The sequence below is a fragment of the Lepeophtheirus salmonis genome, unplaced genomic scaffold, assembly GCF_016086655.4.
Source record: "Lepeophtheirus salmonis unplaced genomic scaffold, UVic_Lsal_1.4 unplaced_contig_15492_pilon, whole genome shotgun sequence".
Lineage (NCBI taxonomy): Eukaryota > Metazoa > Arthropoda > Copepoda > Siphonostomatoida > Caligidae > Lepeophtheirus > Lepeophtheirus salmonis.
This window is the reverse complement of record NW_027291465.1, coordinates 51447-75768: the sequence shown is the minus strand read 5'-3', so window position 1 is coordinate 75768 and position 24322 is coordinate 51447. Positions and strand designations below refer to the sequence as shown.

Sequence of the window (24322 nt, the reverse complement as noted above, 5' to 3'; positions counted from 1 at the left end):
CATAAGTAAACAATAGTAAACATTTCTCAAATCTTTCATCATGAGTGAGCAAGAAGCAAAACGGCAGAGGATCTCATACCTTCTGGATGCCAAAATTGAGGTGACAGAGATTATGGACATTGTGAAGTGCTCCAGGAGCCTCATTTTCAAGGTGGGCAGGATAAAAAAAGGATGGAAAATATCTCTCAAGGAAAGAAGGAAGTGGGGGACACAACTTGAAAAGGGATTCTGAGTTTCTTGAGGACCTGAAGAAGAAGAACAAGGAGGACCCCACAAAATACATGAATCGCCTCATTAACGAGTTTGACGTAAACGAGGGGACAATCAGGAGGATCTGAAGGAAGACTTGGGGTTGTCCTCTTACACAAGGACCCCATGCTACCTGTTGGCGGACACTCTGAAGGAAAGGAGACTGCAGAGGTGCAGGAAAGTTCGTGTGTGGATCAAGGCAAATGTATCCACAGAAAAAAATTCTCTGCTAGAAGATTTTCACGGTAGACCAAGCCTACAACCATCGGAACAGCTGTTGGCTTGGGGGATCACCAGAGAAGGTCAAAGGGGTGTTCTGTACAAAAAGATCGGTTCAAAGAATGGTCCTGGGGATCGTGGCGTCCGATGGTAAGAAGACGCCTCCCTTCTTTTTCAAGGCTGGGAGAAAATCGGCCAGAAGGCCTACCACAAGGTGCTGAAGTTCACCATACTACCATGGCTCAGGGCCACCTACCAAGAGGACAACTATTTGTGGAACCAAGATGGTGCACCCTCACATACATTGGTCAAATGCCAGAAGTCCTGCACCGACAACATGGCTGATTTTTGGCCCAAGGACATGTGGCCATCATCTTCAGTGGATTTTAACCAGTTGAACTTTGCTGTTTGGGGCACTTTGGAGAAGGAGAGTAACCGGACATCTCACCCGAAAGTGGACTCTCTGAAGTCTGCCATTGTGAAGTAGTGGAACAACTTGTTCGAGAAGTTCATCATCAACTCCTGCAAGGCTTTCCTCCACCGTGTGGAGGCTGTAATTGCTGCCGAGGGCGGAGATATTAAGTGAACATGTTCACAAAGGTTGTGTCCTAAAGTTTGTAAAAAAAAATTACAAAAATTATTTATCAGGCATCAAATTATTGACATTTTCTAAAATCCGTCATTCAGTCCATGTTTGCTTCCGAACCCCGTACTGTAAATATATATAGTTATGTCATACGGATTTGAGACCAATAAAAAACGAATACAAGCATTACTCTTACATTGCCATGGACCCACCTACCAATATTCCAGTAACATTGTATTATTTCTTATATCAAACATATATCAGGGGCTATATGCAATGCACTCTGTACAAACGTTTAATGCAATATGGATGCACCTGCAATATTTCATTAGTATGACACCATTGTTATTTCTTCGAAATTAATATTTTATATGATTTACATCACAGAGCAATATATACAATGAGCCCGGTGACTCCTTTGCCTATAATTATACCGACAACCCTGGCTTTATTATTATGGATTAGAAAATTTGAAATATAAATACATTTCCCATTTACTTATATAAAATATGCATTTAGTAATGTGTATCTTGAGTTGCATTAGTGCGATAATTTAACTAGATTATGTTAGAAAGATTACTGAACAAAGTTATCTTACAGTTTTGTGATTATTTGTCCATTTTCAGGTAGCATACAAACTTGAATTAACCTATCCCATATTATAATTTGCCTGTCTTGGACGGTCGTACGAGTTTTAATGTAAATCCCTAAAGGGTATTGATCACTGGGAGGGAAGGGGGTAGATCCAAAATAATGAACCCTGTTACATAATTACTTGAATAAATAGTTTTATTTTACGCACATAGTAGTAGTAGGTGCCCACGTTTCCGGTCCGAATATAGGGGCATAGAAACAAAGAAATGAAGGTAGAAGAAAATAGACTGAGAGAGAATTTAGAAAGATTCAGAAGGAGAAGGGAAGGAGGCAAGATTTCGAGAAGAACGGAAATATGGAAAAGAGGTTTTTATTTTGTTAAAAAAAAGGGTTTCAATGACTTTGGAAGCCCAAAACATATTATAGGAATTTGCTTAGTTATTTTATAAGTCTACCTGCTAAATTTCAGAATTTTTCTATTATACAATTTGGGATTCCATATATATGATGAGATCAATAAAAGACTTATAAATATTTTTAAGTATTATATATAAATTGTGGAAGGAATGGGCTTCAGAAAAACTGCCCAAGCAACGCCACTAGCCCTGATAAAGCATAACATATTTTCTTCAGAACTGTAGCCAATATCATCCCCCTCCCTGTTTAAATAATTATACATGTTCTTGAGATAGAGTGCAGTAGACTCCTTACTAGTTTACAAATATTATAATGATTAATTATCGTTATAACATTCCAAAAACTGAGAGATTATTTTTCTTCATCATATTATTGTCCTCAAGGCAGTAATTGTTTTGGGTGTTGCCTGTATGTTACGTCAGAACATCTTACGCAGAGTCATGGGTAACTCTTTTTATTTCCATCCTAGGAGATTTATTAAATTTATCATGAAAAAAAAATTATCAGGGTGTCTGTAGGATTTTATTAAATTTTCAGGGGTAGGGGTGGAATTTTTGTGAAAAAATGTCCAAAAAACATAAGTATTCAAATTAAAAACTCAAATTTCGGAGAAAAATTTCAAAATCCACAGTTACTCGCATTAAGTAATTTTTTTGGAAAAAAAAAATTCAAAACTTAAATTTCAAATATAAATTTTATGAAAAACCATTTTAAATATAAAATTTTTCTTTTTTTTAGGGGAAAAAGCTGCCCGCATCAAAAATTCGCAATTTAATTTTTTGAAAAGTAACCTATAAAGTTCGTTATGTACCGTTCTCTCAGAAAAATTCGGTCTAGATTGGACCGACAGAAAAAAACCGTCTGGATTGGTCTGATTTATAATTCCATGTGAATTTTATTATTTCAATTCATGGGTGATGTCTTTTAATCTTTATTTGACAGCAAATAATTTATAAAAATTAGAATTATATAAAAATTCCTGGGAAGATGCATTTACAAAATATAATTTAACCTTTTAGTTTAAAATGTCTTCCCAGGTTAAACCTTTATAACACAATGTGCCAAATATGGGACATTTGGAAAATACTTATAATTCAAATAACTCTGAATGCATCTGTTAGAAACTTATCATACTGGTTATGTACACATTTGAAACAACACTGACACTCTGTACGCTGCAAAAATACGCGTGGTATTTGAATTACATCTAAACATTTATAAGTGTGCGCGTGTTTTGAGTGCTCCTCATCCGCTCTCACAATTTTGTGCTATGAACAACATGAGCTATGTGCTAATCTTTTTATGGTAAATATGGGTTAGTTATACAGAATATACTTCATAAATGCAAGAAAAATTTAAAAATCTAAATCTAAAATAATTTGCGTCATAGAGAGTTAAGGTTTAAAACATTAAAATACTCATATATCTAATTTAATTAGGTTTGCATCTAAAATCAATAAAATACAAACATACAACACGGAGAGACAAAAAACTGGAACTCCCTTGTAGGTAGAAGTGTTTTGTGTGTTTTGGTCAAAATCTGTCTGTCTTGCCCAGCAGTCAGTACGATACATGAAATTGAAAATTCTAACATAGCCCATTACATGAGGCTCTAACATTGTGACATTCTATTAACATTGGCTTGAACGGTATTTTTACCATCAAGGAGGAGTATGAAATAAAAGAAACGATTATTTTAATCCATTCTAATCTATTTTAACACAATACTACATAATGAGGATCAAAGTCATTTTTCATTTTTGTGGCATTTCTCCTAAAAAAATTAAAAATAGACGTTTAATAAAAAAAAGGGAGAAAAAAGGACAGATATTTCAGTCATTTACATGTCATTTTGAATGGGTCAAATTTATATGCAAATGAATATACAAAGAAAATTCTACAAATTATAATCTATATATAATCTAATATTTTACTGTCAACTACTTGTATTTTTACACCTAAATAAAACTACTTTTTTAAAGATTTCTTTGTTTGTCCATCACTTTTTTTGATTTTTAATAAATTAAGAAACCTCCTTATTCATATAGTTTTTTAGACGCCAGTTTATAACTCATCCTCTGTCTAGTTTCCTTCACCTCCAAAAACACTTCTTGTGAGTGAGACACCCATGCAAAGTTTCAGCCTCCTCCAACTGTATGGCCACCCCTACAATATAAAAGTTAATATTTTTGGTAAATGTGCAATTAATAACTATTTGAGTCGAATCGAAAAATAATGGACTTAATTCTAGTCCATAATGATTTGAGTCAACGCAACACTTATATTTTTTTCAAGTTGTGAGTAGTATGTCTGTTTTATAAATATATATATATCGATATATTCAAAATATTAGAAATTCGTTGAGCGTCTACAAATAAGTGTTTATGTTCTATCATAGGGATCAATATGATATTTGTGTGTTTTATTTTGTACTAATATATATAATTAAGTCATCTGTGGATTCGACTATACAAATTTGACATTGAGAGAATATAAGGGTAATCTAATTTAATTCTATCATTAGTTATTCTTTAGAGACTAATCTGACAACATGAATATAATTGCTTTCATATTTTTATCTTTTGTTTGTGCAAAAGTTTATTCGAAAATAGATCATCCACGCAATCATGCCTATTGGAAAAGCTTTGGTAAAAAATAAATTGTACATTATCGTGGAGTCAGAATCAAAACTTTGTAAGCAATAACAGGGCACATCCATCAAGAAAGTCCGCAAGATCATATATATATATATATTTTTGTTTGGGAAGGGGGTTTGTGTTTGGATTTTTTTTTTTCTTCAAAAATCCACAGCTGTTCTCAAGGAAAAGTAAATTCTGATATGAGACTTAACAAGGTGGTGAACAGATTGTCATATCTTGACGATGAATACCTGGTACATGAAATACCAGTCAGTCATGACGACAACTTGTAACGAATCCAAGTTTGGATGATAGTTGTGGCAGACATTCTTCTCTAAGGCCCCTTAAACTGAAAAGTCCAGGGGTTGGCTGGAAGAGTGCAGCTTGGAGGATGGACAAATGTCAACCATTTTGTTGCTACATAAGTTTTGATTATTTTTGGCTGTATCGTACATCTTGATGTTGTAGGTAGTCCGGATGGAGATGGTCACGGTATCTACAGTTTTCTTGGTACTGATGAAGGGACGGAGGAGATTGCACACACGTTGCCTTACGAGTGGTTTCTCCGACATTTCTACACTGAGAGATATGGGATAAAAGCTTGTTTAATTTTGTTTCAGCTGTCGTTTAATTCTGTAAATCAACCTCGTAATTTTGAAATAAAGGGGATAAGATCGTTATTAAATACTACTGAAACTTTTAGGTCCCCAGTCTCTACGTCAAATATAACCTCTCAAATCTTAACGAATAAATAAAAGCACTACCGAGCATGTATTTTAACTAATCCATTGATTGAGTACGACAGAAATTTCCCTTCAAAAATTAGCCACAATATTGTTTTAAATAATAATTTACAAGTATTGTAATTGAAAGTCCTGGTTGAATCTCAGAGGTGAATGATCATAAGGCAGTCCAAGTTCTAAGCAAAACAATGCATGGAAATGATTACTACAAATCCATTATCCATTGAACAAAACAATGCAATGATACGATTATGATAAATCCTTTTTCAGTTGTATGCATTTCCAAATAGATTTTATTTCCCGTATTTTACAATAAGTTTAATTAGTTGTACGATTATATTTCTTTATAAAAACCATAACTACCTTTTGGTTCTGATCCCACGAGAACTACAAACCTTCATCAAATTAACGTTATTTCCACTTAATTATTTTTAGAAAACTTTGAAAAAAGACTCTGCAAGGAAGGATCACGCCAATCTCCGATCAATATTGAGAAAGACAAAGTCATCAAAGCAAAATTTAAGCCTTTTCATTTTGAAAACTATGATGCTGAAGTAAATGCATCCATGTCCAACAATGGGCATTCCATTGTGCTTGAAATAAAGCAATCTACAAAACACACCTCCCTTCCTCGAATATCGTATGGAGGACTAGGAGGAACCTACGAAATTCTGGAGCTACACTTTCATTGGGGCATCAACTATAATGAAGGATCAGAGCATAGGATAAGTGGAACATCATTTCCAATTGAACTCCACATGGTTCATAAAAAAGTGGGAGACAAGTTTGATAAAAAACTTCCATGGATTTAAATGAGTTTGCAATCTTGTCAATCATATTTCAAATAAGTACATCTCAAAATTCAAAATTGGACCCAATTATTGAGGGAATCCATGAGCTTCGAGAAGGAAATCAACAGAACCTTGGTCATGCTTCAAATTAATAAAATTTTGCCTCGAAATGTCACTGAATTCTTCCGTTATGAAGGCTCATTCACGGTCCCTTCTTGTAATGAAACAGTTATTTGGACGGTTTTTAAGGTAATATTTTTATAAGATACAAGAAAAAACACTTCTCTACACCTTTCCAATTACAAATCCAGGAACCTCTGAACATATCAAAGTATCAGTTGTATCTATTTAAGCAATTCAAATACCCCAACAGCACAACAAGAATCATGAACAACTATCGTGAGGTACAACCATTAAATGGAAGAATTGTGTTTGACGTAACAACAGATAAATTGATTTAATGGATGAAAGCATTGAAAGGATAATTTTTATATAGAATTAAACCCTTGATAAGGAGACGTAAAAAGATTTAAAAAAATATATGTATTTGTTTCTATTAAACGTATAATATCCAAGATCAATTCACCAGTCTGATTAATTAGAAAGACGTTCGGGAAGTATAGAAGGAAATAAAAAATAAAGAATTTTTTTTCGATTTTTACTAGTAATTTTTTGAGTTTTTCAGAAAAAATTTACTGAAAAATAAGGTTAAAAAAATTTTTTTTAGAGATATATTTCTTAAAAAAATCCATTTGAACACATTATGCAGAGGAGCAAAAAATGTACTATTTGAATTTTTTTCCAAAATTTTTTATTTTTTGTGAATAGCAATAGACTTTTGAAAAAAAAATTCAAAATTTAATATTTTAAATTTTTTCCCAAAAAACTAATTTTGTATGAAAAGCAATTGAGTTTTGAAATTTTTCCGAAAAAATTAATATTTAATTTTTGTTCTTAAAAATTTAATTTTTTTGTGAAATGCTATTGTACGCCTTTATGAAACAAAGGTTGTATAATATCGTCATCCATTCCTATAAATCCTTTAAATTTATTAGGTATGTAGTGATGCAATCAAAGTTTAGTTTTTGTTAAATGGAGAATTTGGATAACCATAATAAGAATATTCATAAAAAGTCTATTTCTCAAGGTCTGATTGAGTCATAAGTTTCAAACATTTTACAAAAATGCATTCAATGCATATATACCATAAAAATGAAAAAATAGTTCCGTTTGAAATATCAAACAAAAACTATTGAAATACATTAAGTACATTGTGGGATTTGAATAAAGTATTGTACTTTAGGGTGAAATACATTAAGTACATTGTGGGATTTGAATAAAGTATTGTACGTTAGGATGTTACTATGTTCCAAAAGTTGTTACATTTAACGGATAAAGCGTAACCTTTTTAGATAGAGTATTTATGAACCTAGAGTTCCTTGCAATTTATATATATTTACTTTGTGCATAAGGCCTATATATTTTTGGGGAAAAGTTAATATAAAAATTTTCTTCTTCTTTTTTTCTTTTTTGCCTTTTTGAAAATCTGTTATAGCGTTTATTTTTGTATATTATATACTATTTGTAAGAGTTAGGGAGATGCGAATATTGCCAGTATAAGTCAATAAAGTTACAATGTGACTATTAATAAAAATTCAGACAAAATGGTTTATATCTTTTTAGGTCGAAAACATTTCCGACCACCCTGAATTGCCCTCGTTTCAAAAACAATCACCGATTAGCACGTAATAAGTACAATTGTGCACTTGTAGGTCGACCAACGTTACAACACTACTAACGAGTCGAACGGGTCAATCGGCATAGTACAATGAAACTTTTGGATATTTGTTTTATGTTTGACAGTCTTCATGAATCGATCCCAAAGACCAATTCTACCGATCCTAAGACTAGATTGAACTTACCAAATAAATGAGGACCGATACAAAACTAATATGTACTATCAATAAATGGTTAATAAGCTGTTTTGGACATTCACTTCACCCTAATATAAGTTACCTTATATTTAAATTTGTACATAATAAATAAATAATATCCTACATAAACTGATGCAAAAAAAGGGTTTCCTATTATGTCTCGTGAGATTTGGGCGGAATCAGGAAATCAATAGAATACTTTTTTCCTTTCATTGGCAGGATTATTTAGGAAGTAATGTGACTACTTGGGGGTCTAAAAGAAGTAATAATAGATCTATGTCATCGATCCAAGATCTACGTGATCTGAGCATGTTGTGCGTGCACTCTGTCTTAAAAACAGTCTACACGACATTGAGCAAGATAATTTTATTTCATTTAATAATTATTTACTCATTCTAATCGTGATTTATTTCTCTATATCCCGCGGAGGGAAGTATTTGCAATACCTGAGTGGGTAATACAAATGGATAAGAGAAAATCAAACATCCATAATCACAGAACCTCTCTTTCTCTAATGACATGTTGTGAAACTTTATTAACTAATTAATAGGGTATTTAATGAAAAGTCAGAAATTGAATTAGGGGTGTCCACAGAGGATGGACTTGAGCTCTTCCAAAATAAAATCCTGCAGACGGCCTTGTAAATACTGTTTAGGGGGCATTTGCAAACCACGTGGCCCATATGAGGAAAAGGGGAACCGGCCTTAAACCAGGTCTATCCTTGCTGGAGAGGGAGATGTGGGTGTTAACATAAAACCCAGTATACTGGAATAACGTGTGAAGATGGCATAAATGACTTCAAAAAAAAAAAAAAAAGCCATAGTAAAAGGATTGACCTTTTCTTTCTAAAAAAGTAATTTGAAGAATACGAATAAATATATGTTAAAAAAAAAAGACTTAAATAATAATTTTAAAAAGGCCATAAAAATACTTTTTCTAAAAAAGTTCGGTTTAAAAATAAAGTATAAATTATTTTCTAAATATTAAGTGTGGGTTACTTTTGTATTCTTCGACGAATTAGTGCCAATTTATATACAAAAAAATTTCCATATTGACCCCTTGGTTTTATTGCAAATTATACTTAAAGTAGCCGTAATTGATCGTCAAATTTTTATAGATGATAGTTTGATTAATTTTATTTGAAAGATCATATCGGGCCATTATAAGTATCTTTTATGTATAAAAAAAGCTTCTATAACATAGTAAAAATTATTGGGTATCTAAACTCATCACACAAATTTTGATTAGAATCCCAATAATGGACTCAAAGATGTCTATTAAACATTTGGCTGTATATAAATATAAAGTAAAAAATAATTGGGATGTTTTCCTTTCCTTGATTTTTAATCAAGATTACTTTGAAGTTGATGCACTAAACATGTTATTCACAGAATAAGAAATTGAAACTAATTAAGTAAAATTTATAAAAAAAAAATGGATAGAGATTTTTAGAATAGATATAATTGATTTTTGTCCATTAATGCTTCCATTATTTTATCCACACTATCACCAATTAGTCTTCCAGAGCAAATATCCTTTTTGACATCAAAATTATCAGAACGAAATCGACGAAAACCAAGTACCCTGTGACTGGCCGTTACAGAATCAAGACCAACAAAACAATTCACATTATCAGCCGCATAGATTGTGTTTTTGCCTTGTTGTAAAATATGGCTTATTTTGTCTTTGTTGTTGTCCATCTTTGACGTGCACTCAAACAATACTGAGTCGAACCCCAGCACAAGTGTCTTACAAGTTTTTCAAGTACCAACTTTTATCCTTTTAACACCATCTAGCGTCAGCTGATGGCAATTATATGGGGTTAGATACACATTACTAAAACTATCTATTTGGAAAATAATTGATGACTATTATTACTCTACCTATTATAACAATGATAGGTCAGTTTTCAGGGCGATTCACACCCCCAAGGAATGAAGGAAGTAAAAATTGACAACTAACAAGGAATTTTTGTAAAGTTTGATGTAAATGGGTCTAGTGGATGGATAAAAAGAGATCTACAAATGTGATAAATGAAATGAGTGTCTGCTTATATTTTCATCCTTTCATTAAAATTCAACATGAATCGTATCCATGCAATTACAAGAATGCATGCGTTGTTTCTCCTCCTCAGCAGGGGCTCCTCTTTACATAAAGAATCACTTACTTATCATAAAAATATGCTGTATCTCCTGCCTTCAAATTCGCTTAAAATACGGAAATTGTATCATAATTACAATAATTAAAATGGACTATTTCTTTACACATTCACAGTCTATTGACCACCATTGAGCAACCATATTTTATTGAAGATGTTTAATCAACTCAAATTGAAGTCAACGTTTTCCAGAGTATTCATCCTTATAATATCTATACATTTGTTTTCTTGATTTTCAAAGGATATAAGTAGATCATGAAGCGAAGCATACAACAGTGACGTGCTTTTACGCAACACTAGTTTGATCAACACTGATGTAAATCTTGTGAATCATTGTTGTAATGCTCCGTTTTCTTGTAATTGGTAATCTGAAGAATGAATTTTCGTTTCCTGAGCAGTTGTCATTATTATTTAATTCCTGAGTAATGTGCATCCTTTCCTAAATAGATTCAGTTATATTTAAAGCCTGATAGAAACATGACTGCGTACTAATAAAAGACAGCGAGTAACTCTAAGGATTTGTTGCAGAGTAATAATTGTCAGTCCTTGTTGGACTCAGAGTAGAATTGGGGATTGACATCGGAGTAATTCTTGCCAATGTCCTTGTTTATTGTCAGAGCTGATTCTAGCTGATTTCCTCCAAAACATTCCTCAAATTGTCAGAGTTACCATTTTGATTTTAAGGTTTTTTTTTTAACATGTCCATTATACATCTATTTTTATAAATAGGTATCAAGTGAACTATACTTATCTATGGAAAATGGCACTCACATATAATTTAGAACGGACAAAACGTCAAACTTAAAATTACTATAAAGACATTTCAAAGCCACAAGAAAATTATGGAATCAATTAAATGCTTAAACCAAAAGGTCTCGGGGCATCTTTTTGAGCAAGCTTCAAAATAATTATTAATTCAATAACTAACAGGAATTACATAGAAAACATAAAAAAAAGTATGTGCAGTTTTTAATAATAGACTTTAAATATTTGTTAAGTATGAAAATTGGAAATCGTTGCCATATGTCAGTACAATTGGCGCAAAATTCAAAGTGTAAGCAGAGATGTAGCAATTTGAAAAATTTCCGATTTATATGCACTGCCCCGTATATCTGTATAATATAAAATATACATTTTACCGACCCGTTAATGTGCTAATATTTTTTCCCTGCATAAAAATATTTTCTTTTGAGAAAATTAAAAAAAAAAAACTTAATTTGTCAAAGTTTGTTACCTCTCTGGCCATTGTTATGTATTTAATATGTCCTTTCTGGTTTTTATCTTCTTGTATATTCGTCTATGTATTATAAGTACTGTTTTACGTATTATAAATAGTATCGTCTTTTGTAAATATATTAGAGTATAGTTAGAATACACATGATCTAGTGTTACATTATTCCTCCACGTGAATTCTTCTCCTCATGTCTCTTGGTCATCCTGGATCTCTCCTATTATAAATAAGATTGTGTCTTTCCCTCGTCAAGACGCAACAGCCATTTTTAAGTTGTTGATGATATTGATTAAAAAATGGCATTTGTGGTTTCCCCATTTGGTCCAAGATGAGGTTCGTCCTCTAAAAAACTAACTATTTATAAATACCTTCAAAGAGGCTAATGTTAATAAAATACAAGGTCTTGGATAGGGCTTCATTGTATCTTGCAACCTATTTAGATTAAAATCAATAGATTGTAGTTATCAATTCTGCTATCCAAACTATGTAATTACTAATCAATAATAGATGATAAGGAACATCAACCAATCAGTATTAAGAACACAGATTAGAGGAAAGGAAGAAGAAACATCGATAGCTGACAACAAAATAGAGTGTAAATTTTCGTATTTGTGTGCTAGGTAACGCAGTGTGTATTAATCATGCAATGCATTTGTTTATGTTTTATTACTTGGGCTCCGGCTCCCAGACACGTCCTATCTCAAATCAGAGGCCCCCTAAATGACTAAAAGCAAGGCGCAAAATATTTTACTAAACAACCAAATACCGAAAAAATATATACAAAATACCATTTTTTTGACTCATAGGATCATATTTAAGACGGTACAAGAGGTCAATTTTTAACAAAAACCCTTTTTTAAATAAAAACGACCTGTACGGTTGCAAAAATGGCACAAGAGGCCTCAAAGTTTGCAAAGTCATTTTTTATTGCATTCAGTAGTACATAAAGTCTTTTGTACAGTGGAAAAAAATATATAAATACAAAAATGGGTCAGTCTATCGTACATTGTACAAGGAGTATCCTAATAAAAACACATGTGCAGTTGGACATTCTCTAAATAAAAATGGTATTAAATGTGCAAAGAATGATTCATGCATGGAATTAACACGGGAGGAAGTATGGTAAGTATTGTGTATTACAGTGCAGGTAATTCCTCTTGACGTCTGCATGTCTAAAAAATAAACGCCTATGATATAAAATATCAGTTATTTAAGCACACTCCCTATTTTTAAACAACCATTTAATAATAAGATATTTGAATACTTACCTACTTTTAATGGTTCTCGCAACCTTCCCTCCAAAAAACAGAAGGACAAAAGATACACAATCTCTTGGTAGAAATAATTATATGGAATGGTTCAAAATCAATCAACGTTTAAGGACTTAATTCGAATTCAATCAATCAACGTTAAGGATACAAAGTGCACCAGGAATACAGCTAAGTCCAGGCTCAAATATGGGAAGGAAGTGGCTACATCTCTTTTCCCCTATACCTCTTGATCCTCTTAGCCTGTATGACTTTTGTCCGAAGGTGGCTTGGGGTCCTTGTGTATGAGGACAATCACAAATCTCCCTTCTCAGCCCTCCTGATGGTCCTACCAACCGCAGAAAGTCTTTGGTAAGGCGATTCATCCATTAGGTGGGGGCCCTCCTTGATCTTCTTCTCCAACCTGGATAGGAACTCTGGATCTATCTTTTAAATTGTTCCCTCCCCTTCCTGATTTCGTGAAGAGGTCTTCTCCATCATTATTAATCTAAACCACCTTGAAAACCAGGCTCATAGAGCACTTCAAGATGTCCAAAATCTTTACCACCTCAACTTGAACATATCGGAGATCCAAGATGTGTTGTCGTTTAGTATTTGCTCACTCCTGATGACAAGAAGGATAAATGTGTTCAATTGTCTGTGTATGGACATAGAATGACTGAACCTGAATGTCAAAAAATAATCACTAAACCTTCCTATATTACTGAGAAAATCAATATTAATTAACAGTCCACGCTATGCTTCCCAAACCTGTATAGTGTACATTTTTGTGTTTGTCAAGTTAAGACATGACAAGAAACAAATGTATTACAATACAGGTTAAACATAATTTTTTTTTTATGCGTACTGTACATTAGTCGTCATAACATTGATTTCCTTTTATTTTTATAACTTCATACACTTGCTTCCTTGAATATAAGTACCATAAAAAGATAAGTTAATATGATATTTCTAAGAGCTCTTAACATTTATTCAACTTTAAACTTGTAATTTCTTGGGATTTAAAAAAGGTCATCCGGATCCAGGTTAATAGAAATACAAGATTATACGATAACACGTGTAGAACTAATTCTAGCAATAGTGATGTCATAGACTATAACTGGTTGCTTTTTTTGTCAAAATCCACCTGTCTTGCCCAGTAGTCGGTATAATACATCAGATTGAAAATGCTAGCAAGCCAGAGCACATGATGGTCTAAGCTTGTATTTCAATTTCCCTTCATCCCAATTAGGGAACATCAGAGAATACCTTTTGTTCAAATATGTTTATATCGAATCTTTAGTAAAAATACATTAATAAAGACCATCCGAAAAGCTGAATGGATAATATATATATATATATATTTTTTTAAACACTAACATAACGTATGTATGTTCAATATTAATTAATTAAATATCAATTTGAACACAGAATAGTTGCACATGACAAGCAAAAACTATATAATTGAACACAAAAGCGATTCTATATAAGTAATTATTTATGTATTATATATAGTGCAAAGAAGGATAGCTCCTATGGTATGTCATCATAACTAGTTATGACGTCATTAAAGTGTTCCATACAGTTCAAAATATTATTGTCAAAATACAATGACTATGCACATATTTGCAATTCTTGAGACTAGGAAGAAAATGAATATTATGACGAATATAAGGTGTGTAATACAAAACCAGAAGTAGGGAAATGTTACACAAAAGAAAAAAACGGAAGCACATATGTGGTTCATCAACACAAAAGCAAGCTAGAATTATTTTCTCAAAGTTGAGTGGGATTACATTTGTAGGAATTATCCTCTATTTCCATTAACAAAGTATTGTTAATTACTATTGAGTGTGCCCCAAATGCTACATACTTGAAATCCCCAAAATTCATCGTGTCAATAAAGGAATTTGAAATTGAAATATTGTATTTGAAAAAGAAGGTATACTGCATTACATAAAATACTATTAAATCTAATAAAGGTAAGAAGCTATAGCTAAAATGATTTTGTATCTTAACTCAACCCACACATTTGAATACAACCTCTTTGCATATATGAAGTAAAAATAAATAAATTAGATTGTCTCCTTTCTTGTTCAAAATACTTTTTATGTTGACGTAACTTATATATATATATATTATTCTATAGGGTTTACATTTGTATTTTTCAACGAATCCTCGTTAATTTCTATCAACAAAATATTTACTAATAGCCCTTTGAAAACGCAGCAAATACCACTTAAATCACCAAAATTGATGGTCAATATAACATAATAAGAAATTGATATACATATTTTGTTTGAAAAGGGCTATATCGGGAGCAATATAAGTTCTTAAATCAAATAAAGCTTCTAAAATATACATAAAATTCTAGGTACCTTAACTAATCCCAGTCAAATGAATAATAAGCCTATAACACCCTCAAATATGTCTATGAAATATTGCGTTTTACATATATTTAAAATAAAAAAATAATTAGGACTTATTCCTCAACTTGATTTTTTATTCAAGATTGTTTTTATGTTGTCACACCTTCAGAGAACTCCTCCACTTATTTATGGCTATTCACCTCATATGTATATATATAGTTTTTTTGTAAGTTATTGTACGACGTGTATAATTCATGTGGTCTAGTTTAATATATGTACGTTTTTCTTCCTCTTTGATAACTGATGTCGTGACGTAATTAGTTCGTAACCTCTTTCCTCTTTAAAAAGAAAAAGAAAAAAAAAAAACCCATAGATGCTCTGTTACCTGACAAAATAGTCTATTTTACCAACTGCACTTTATCTGATAAGTGTTATACCTTTGATTCATTAGTTATGCTAATCAAGAATTGGAGCTTTTCTTCAATCAAAAACGATGACGATTATGTACAGTGTGCCACGAAAATAACCTCTTTTTTTCAAATGCAATTTACTCTCCAACGATTTATCAGATAAAAAAAACAGCAGAATGGATTCTGATTTATGGTATTCAATAAAATCACCTCCAGCGTCAATTACAATCTATATATTAGGTGAATAGATGAACAGTCCTTAGCAGCTTGGTCCCTTGGCAAATCCAGAAAGTCCTTCTTAATCCCACTTAGTCTTCGGTTATGGAGGGCATTTAGGTTGGTTTGTCGTTGGATCGTGCCCCCCCCAAAAAACACATCAGATTCAGATCCAGCGTGTTTGGGCCCAAAAGTGCGGTGAGATAAAGACTTCAAAATTCGATCCATGTCGATCCATACCTTCACCTTGGTCTCTAGTACACCCACACAGGCATAAGTGTTGACCCTAATAGCTTGAGGGAACACATAAGAATGCTTGACGTGGCTTTGGAGTGGCGTGGGGCCACATGGAGGCAAACCATTATTCTGCAGTAAGAGGTTGGACAAGCCGATGAACAAATTGAAAGATCTTGACGTTGAAGGCCGTCTCCATGGCTCACCCCACCATCATAATGGCAGGGCGAATCAAATCCAAATTAAGAAAAAATGGCTGCAGTTCATTTTTTTCTTAGACGCCTTAAACTGCAGAGCCAAGGGAGTTGAGATCAGCTATTTTGTTCCGGCATAAGTTTTGATTCTTTTTGGATGTATGGGGCTATAAAGGACTTCTTGTTGTTGAAGGGAGTCCGGATAAAGATGCCAACTTTCTTGTTACTATCACCAGCGTGGGGAATATTGCAAACACATGGTTTTTTTGTTGTTACTCCAACATTTTACACTTAACAACATGAGATAAAAAGAAAACTCGTCTAACTATTATGGCAATTGAAACCCCGTAATCAATAATAGTGGGATAAATGATGGGCCCTCACTCTCTACGAATGTAATCCACACTCATTTTTGGTGAAAATTATTCCAACTTGCATTTTGTATTGACGGGTTAAATATAGACATAAACAAAGACTATCAAGATCTAAAATATGTCAATTAGCTTTATTTTATTGTGACAATCCATTTTGACTACTTTTAAGTGCAATTTCCGGCACAACCCAAAGGGTTAATAAAAAAATATTATTATAGAATTAGAGGATAATTGACCAAGGATCATATCTAATAACCTGGTGATCTCTCCATATTAAGTATGCATGTATGTATTTTATTTTTGAAAAAAAGTAAAGACATAAAAATATTATGTATACGAGACACGGTTTAATCAGTGGTCTGATATTGTTAATTTGTTATGTAGCTTGAGGATTTCCTTACATGTACATATTATAGCGATACTATCTCTAATTATGAGTCGTTCAGTTTTATATTTATGAAGATTACAGTTAAAACCCTCCATAGTCGGATAGATATGACCATCACGTTGTTATTTGTTACATACATAAAATATATGCATGTAAACATCAGCAGAGTGTTAAATGTGAAGCAATTAACAAAAATAAACGTCCCATGTGCGGAAGGCTCAGCTTTATGAAAAGTTGATTGCAGTGCATTTTTGTAAAATTAGGTCCACTATTAGGAGATTCAAAATGTAACAAATAAAATAAGAATTCACTGTGGAGTTTTTGATAGGTTTTATAAGAAATACCATACTCAAAAATACTTCGAATAACAACTTTGTTGTAAATAATTGATCCATTGTAGAGTAGACTAAAAATGAACATTTCACTATCTTTGAATAAATATGTCCTAACATATCAAATTTCTAATTTTACCTCATTGATTTGTTAATCGATCAATTTAAAAAAAGAAATATTATGGTTGATTTGAGACCAATGCTTCAAATTTATTCCATGGTAGGTTTTTTTAGTTTGGTATATCAAAAAATATCGACCATCTGTTTATAAGGTATGTAGTTGATGTAAAAAGTTCTGAGACTTTTTTCGCTTTATTGGGACAATCAAATTAAGATTGTCCGATTTAGATGGTTACCAGCGGTTTTCTGGATAATTTTCAGCTCCTTGGCAATGGAATAAGTCCTCATATGCCGGACCAAATTGACAATTTTCTTCCATGATTGGTCTACCAGAACGTACCTCATCTTTGACGTTCATATTACCAGAACGGAATCGCTACAAACACCGGTTTGCTGTATTTTGTCCATACAGAACACAATTTTTTTGCCACCTACTCCACTTTTTTATCTTGGTTCTTGTGATACTGAAGAATATATTGAGTTCTCTCTTTCTTAACTTTCATTTTTGAATGCTTTATATGCAATGTATTAATCGTGAAATATAGCTCACTAAAGACATTGAGTGAAAAACACTCAAACTATTACTTAGCCTAATACAAATAGGTTAACATTAACAATGATCTATAAAATGGTACTAGGAATTGTCAGATTGTCATCGAAACCCATAATTTTTAGTTAGAATCTAACATATAAAGTTATAAACCTATCAAATTTTGAAATTGCCATATATCAACAAAGTTTTGTTTTAAAGATAATTTAGTTTTTTTATTATAAATATATATATTTGCTTCATTTACTTTTATGATTAAAATGCTTATTTTATATCATTAAGCAATATTTATTGAGAATTTAAATAGCGTTTGATTGAAATAAGGGAGGAACGTTAAAATTTATATTTATTTTTAACCTTTGACAAAAAAAAAAATTATCATTCACAAATTCATAATGGATACAAGTTTCACTATTATATTTTGGATTCTTTAAAAGACGCGTAGAATGAAAAAGAACTAAGCTGAATTTAAAAAAAATGTTATAATGGGAACTTAGTTTAAAACAATTTCTCTTTCCATTCGAGTCGAACCCTTTCTTGAAAGGTTTAAAAATGAATGAAAATCATTTAAGACTCTTGATAAGATGATATCCCAATTTTTACAACAGGATCACAAAGTGACATCTAAATCTTATTGGAAAAGGGTTATGGATGAACTTGCCGAATTTGAAGGAGCATCAGGTTTGTAGAGAAGTATAGCTTACTCAGAATTAATCGCCTAGCTAAAAAAAAAAGGAACTTGAAAGGTAATTTCCAAACTTTTGTGGACACAACTTCAAGCACTCTCCTTTTTGTTGTGATCTCATCTCTATCTCAAGAACATTTCATTAAACCCAATTGCGAAAAACTTGTGCTGACAGAGACAAAGGAAGTCAACAGATATACTTTGTTGAATATTACAAAATTGGAAAAACTCCATATCTAGGACAAATTAGTCCTTCCAAAACTCTCAATCTCTTAGTTACTTCAAAGTTTGGCCACAAAATAATTCTTCAGGAGAGTTATTATTTTAAATGTCCACATGTGTTAATTACAATTTAAATGTTTTGAGAGTACAAAAATAATAAATGCCCTCACACATTTATTGAAGGGTAGATTACTTTTTGTTTAAAATATTGGATTATCAGTGTTTTTTAATAATAGTGTTTTCCGACTTTCTCAACACAATATAGAAATAATTGTACATATACAATTTATATTTAGAATCGGTTTAGATCGAATTTTTAAATTATTTAATAATAATTCCATATTTGAGAAGAATTGCTTAGCTGCCAACTGACTGTGGTCTTTTTTTCCTGCCTCTTTTCGCAGAATATGTTGTATAACTCAATACAAGTAAACTTGAGTCCAAATTTTAAATGAGACCGATGCAGACTAGTTTTTGTTCTGTGGTGAAGGTCTAGACCAAATTTTTCTTTGAGACCAGTCCAGACCGAACTTCATTTAAGGATCAAAATAGTTAGCTGCACAAAAAATCATCACGGTATTAGACCAGTCTAGGACAGACCAAAAACCAACACTAATGATTATTGAATTCCACCTAACAATTAGATATTTTCATTGGTTACATTAATGATATGAGGCACACCGATTTTTTTTTTCTTTTTGACCTCTCCAGACCAAGCTGTTTTAAAGGACCGAATGAGTTAAGTTCACTATTGATCCTAATAGTCTTAGACAATCTAGAATTTCCATGCTGAAACTCAACCCTAACATCTATATTTACGAATATATCGAATGTGAGCAAATCTTAGTAAACCTTCACTTCATGTCAAGGAGATGGTCATATATTTTTACCCCTACAAGGCTAGTATCGATTCATTCATAATGTCTCGTATATCTGTTAAAAGGGATATGAGCTATACAAATATGATTATGAAACACATTAAAACCGGGTCGTGGCAAAGTTTTGGTACAAAATAAACAAATGAAACCATGTTTTATAATTTTGAACACTTTTAATATTCCAGACAATTTTATTAATATATTTTATAATTATGATATTTTAAGATAATTAATCTTGAATATGATAACCGTAAGTCGCAAAACCAGCCTTTCAGGTGGTTGCAGAATTTGCTGCAGGTACTTTTTATGTAGACTTCTGGCATGGCAGTATATTGCTCATTGAAAGAGGCCTCAACATTTGGGTTTCGATTTCAGAAGGCCTGGGACTCTACTTGCTCTAAATTCTAGGCATGTAACCGTACGAGTTTTGTTTTTGTAGGGAACCAGAAAAGTGTTTTATAAAGCTGATATCATTCATCTGTTATTATTGGGAAGAGCACATCAAAATATAAAACTTACCCACAAGTGAGTGTGTTCATAAATGACGTATAGTCACATGGAATATTTATAGGTGTAATTAGTGTTGCATCAGTCAAGTTCTGTCTGAGGACTAGTCCGATCAGTACTGGAACTGAAAAGACTGCAAAGGAAGTAGAGTTGATTGACTCCGTCAAAGATCAAATTTTATAAGTTGGAGGACTGATATGGAAGACTGAACAGGTGCGTACCGAGACTGAACAGGTCTGGACCAGAGGATTTGAAGAATATTGAGAAATGATACGACTTTCGGTGGACTTTTATTACCTTCATCTCAAAACTAATTTAAGGAAACGTCGTGAGAGCTAAGCTCCTCTCCACTCAAACATTATACAAATTGTCAGGGTATCCATATTCATACTGAAAATGCTTAGAATGGCCTACTATAGGTATAAACCCCATGCCATGTTACAAATGGTGATCCAAAAGATTTAGATAATTAATTTAATGCTACAAAGTAGTAATTGACATGTCAGTGTTTTCTGTCTTTGTTGATCTCGTAGGAATCAATCATTTTTCAAACAATGAGGCATAAGAGTTGTTTGCTTATATTAGTTTGTAAACAAAGCAACAGGGCAATGCCGTCTTGCGGAAGAATAATATAACCCGGGCTGAATGATAATATTCACGACGTCATTGCACTAACTCAACAAAATGTAATGTATTTTGTGGTCAACTGTCGATATTTCTGCTTTTTTTCTCTTAATCATTATTTTATACGGTGATTGGTTGAATTAGGACTAGCTTTGTTAAGCTGTCAACAGTGCTTAGTAACTATTAAACAATAGTTCTTAAATTGGGAAGAATGAGCCAACCACCAAGGGATTCAAGACCAGGCTGTTCTGTCGTGTGGTACTAGATCATTACACTATCCCGCCTTGGTAGTATTTGCTTTTTTTGGCAACTACATTGACCGGCAGTCTAAGAAAAAGAAAGAAAAGAAGGGAGAAAAGGGAAAGAAGAAGAAAGAGAGACACAGACAAGAGATCCAGGAAACATGAAACCGGATTTCACCAGAATTCACGCACAATTTCGGGAATTATCTGTATTTCCTTCCCCTTAGTGCAGAATGAACGCTTACTCAGCATGATTGGATGGATTACCCGACCCTTTTCCTGGAATATAAAAGTAGAGAGTATTGAGAAAAAAAAAAGTATTTGTCGGAAGCGACATTCAAGAAAATGGCTGTCGTTTTTTTTCGTGTTAGTGATTATGGTGGTATTTTGAAGTAATTGAAGCCGTGTACTGGACTGGGACGGGAATAGGCGGTAAAATCCCGTGTCAGACCGGATATTGGGTTGAAATTAAATCTAGCTACCGGAATTTCTAGCTTACTACCAACTGATTTTGGCCTTTTTATATTTCTTTTCAGAAGAAAGGTTGTGTGATAAAATATAGGTAACGACGTGTATTATTTACTATATAATATAAAAGTCTGTTACTTACTTAGAGGGCCCTGTGAGCATTCTTCTTCAGCATGTGCAATTTTGTAAACAATAAGCTACAGACTCTCACGTCACCATGGGGATAAAAAAATTTGTAGTTTGATCATACCCTATTGTCTTTAGATATAAAGATGCTCCATCTATTGGTGTACAATTGTACATAACAAGCTATTGTTGGAAGGGTTGTGTTGGGATGTGGTAGTAATTTGTTTATTTCAGTTATTCATTTAATCTGCTTAGTCCTTTTGGTAAGTATCAAATTATCAAGACTTTGACTCCCAGTTCCTCATTTAGATTTCAATTCTTAAATATCAAATTTAAAAACAAGAAGAAATGATGGTGTTTGATAATAATTTTTATATAATTAAACCGAGTAGTTTCCTAGTTCTGAGATAACGAATGCATAGTCTTCCATCCTACTGAAAGATGTTAATTTACGAGTATAAATGTTAATTGTCTAGTATTCCATATACGTATAGTAGTTGTTAACGGGTTCCTCATAAATTATTAACTTAGATCAGTGAAAGATACATAGGTTTAGGGGCCATAAACCTTAAGGACATTTGTTATTCTTACAATAAACATTTAAATGTAAGGCAACATATATTACTTTACTTTTAAAATCAGAATGACCATATTTACATTTCCCAAAAAAGGAAGACACTTTTTGTATGGAGTAGGGGAAAATTCATTTTGAAATTGATAAAATTTGAAATAAAGCATGTTTCTTTTTTTACAAAAGATATTTGTTAATTTTATCTCAACTTAATCAATTATATTTTCCATTTTTACTTTGATCATTGAAATACAGCCAAAAACTCATAACTGTATCAAAAAGTAATTAAAAGACTGACAACAGATGTAAACGAGTACATGCCGGGGGTGAAAAATGAGGAATAATCCCTTTAATATGTGTTATTTATTAAGCTCCATCTATCTATATAAAACCTATAAACCTAGTCGTGATATTAAGACCACATAATTCATATTAGTTCTAAAATGATTAGTTACCTGACAAAAATTTTGTACGTATTTTTGTACAGTCCAGTCTTAGAAATGGTCTTATCGGTCCTTTAGACTGTCCATGGAACAGATCCTTAACTGTTGGCCCTTGTAATTTTTCCTAACAATGTCGATGGGTTATTAAGCCAAATAAAATATAAATATAAGATATGCATCTAAAGCATTGCAAATAGTTTACACAAAATAGTTTATCCATTTTTTCATTATCATGAAATATATAACGAAAATATTATATTTTCATTTAGATATGTAATTTTTTTCAAGTATATAACCAAATAATTAGAAAAAAAGAAAAAAAACTCCATGACGTCACGAGACTATGAGTTTTTCTAAAAGTTTTATATATTCACAAACCCCAATTCCTACCACGAAGGGGATTTAACAGATTACCCAAACGTCTTAGTCGGGAAAACTAATTAATTAGTCTCGTCTGTTTTCAAAATTTACAAATTACTCCTGAAAAAAAACCCACTTCTTTTAAGGACCAACAAGTGATACTAAACTGGACATCGGTCCTTGGTGCTGAATAAGGTCTGGGGCAACATTAGTCAAGTATAATTGATTATTACTCTGTAACGTATTTTGCAATTTTTTCACTTTTTAATTAATTTAACAAGGTAAATTCTGAGAAGAGACGATAAAATTGTCACTCTCATACGGAAAAATGATGGAAAATATTGATGTGACGTCATTTGTAGTATAATTAGGAAGGGATTTTTAGTAAGAGGGCGAGACGAAAGAGGTAGAAAAACATTTGGTACACCTGAATTAAGCCCTATGTAAATGTCACCTGCTTGTTTTATGATTTGGAAGTGAGAAACTTAATTACTTCTGTAAAGAGGAGAACCCTCTTTATTTTAAATAACATGAGTGCCGCGAAAATATTATGATTATATTTAAATTCATATATTTTTATGGAATTACGCGTCTTTAAACGATTACACCAAAGATAGGCGAGAATTCTTTTTTTAGAGGGAGATGTTAACACGCCCATAGCTTATTAAATGATGAACAGAAAGAGAAAAACACACATCAACCGTTTTTCCTTTTTCGTTACACACATCTCCTCTTTAGATTTAATAAAATACGGCATCTTGGGTGGGGAATTTTTGCCCATGCAGACCATGAAAGATTTTTGTCTTTCGCTTTGATCTATAGACACGATGACTTTTTGATTGTTATAAAACACCAGACTCAAAGTCTTCTTATAACCTAAAGAGCTTCAATATACCTATTTTATACTTCAATTTAAGATGCAGTTATATTTTAATAGATTTTTTTTTTGTACTTAACCTTATGAAACACCGTTTTTGTTTCTTTCCGTAAAATATATAGTTCTTGAATTGATCATAAATTACTTCATTTATTTAAAGTATCTAATAATTAAAGCCGTTAAAAATAATGTGAAATTGCATTCTATGAGAGTAATTAGTAGTTATTTACGTGATTGCCAAACAGAGTGGAAGTTATTGTACATAAATACTTAAAGACCATATTTCCATAAGATATTAGAAGGTCTTATTTAGGAATATCTCTT

The 24322-nt window shown here is 32.3% G+C and overlaps 1 protein-coding gene across 1 annotated transcript; it reads left to right on the top strand.

Annotated features, from left to right (window-relative positions):
- Positions 1 to 4609: 4609 nt before the first annotated feature.
- Positions 4610 to 6487, top strand: LOC121130536 (putative carbonic anhydrase 3; the record flags this gene model as incomplete). The annotated part of the gene is made up of 3 exons (XM_040726273.2): positions 4610 to 4713; positions 5883 to 6251; positions 6297 to 6487. Coding segments are annotated over exons 1-3 (657 nt in total), but the record flags the coding sequence as incomplete, so codon positions are not given.
- Positions 6488 to 24322: the final 17835 nt, after the last annotated feature.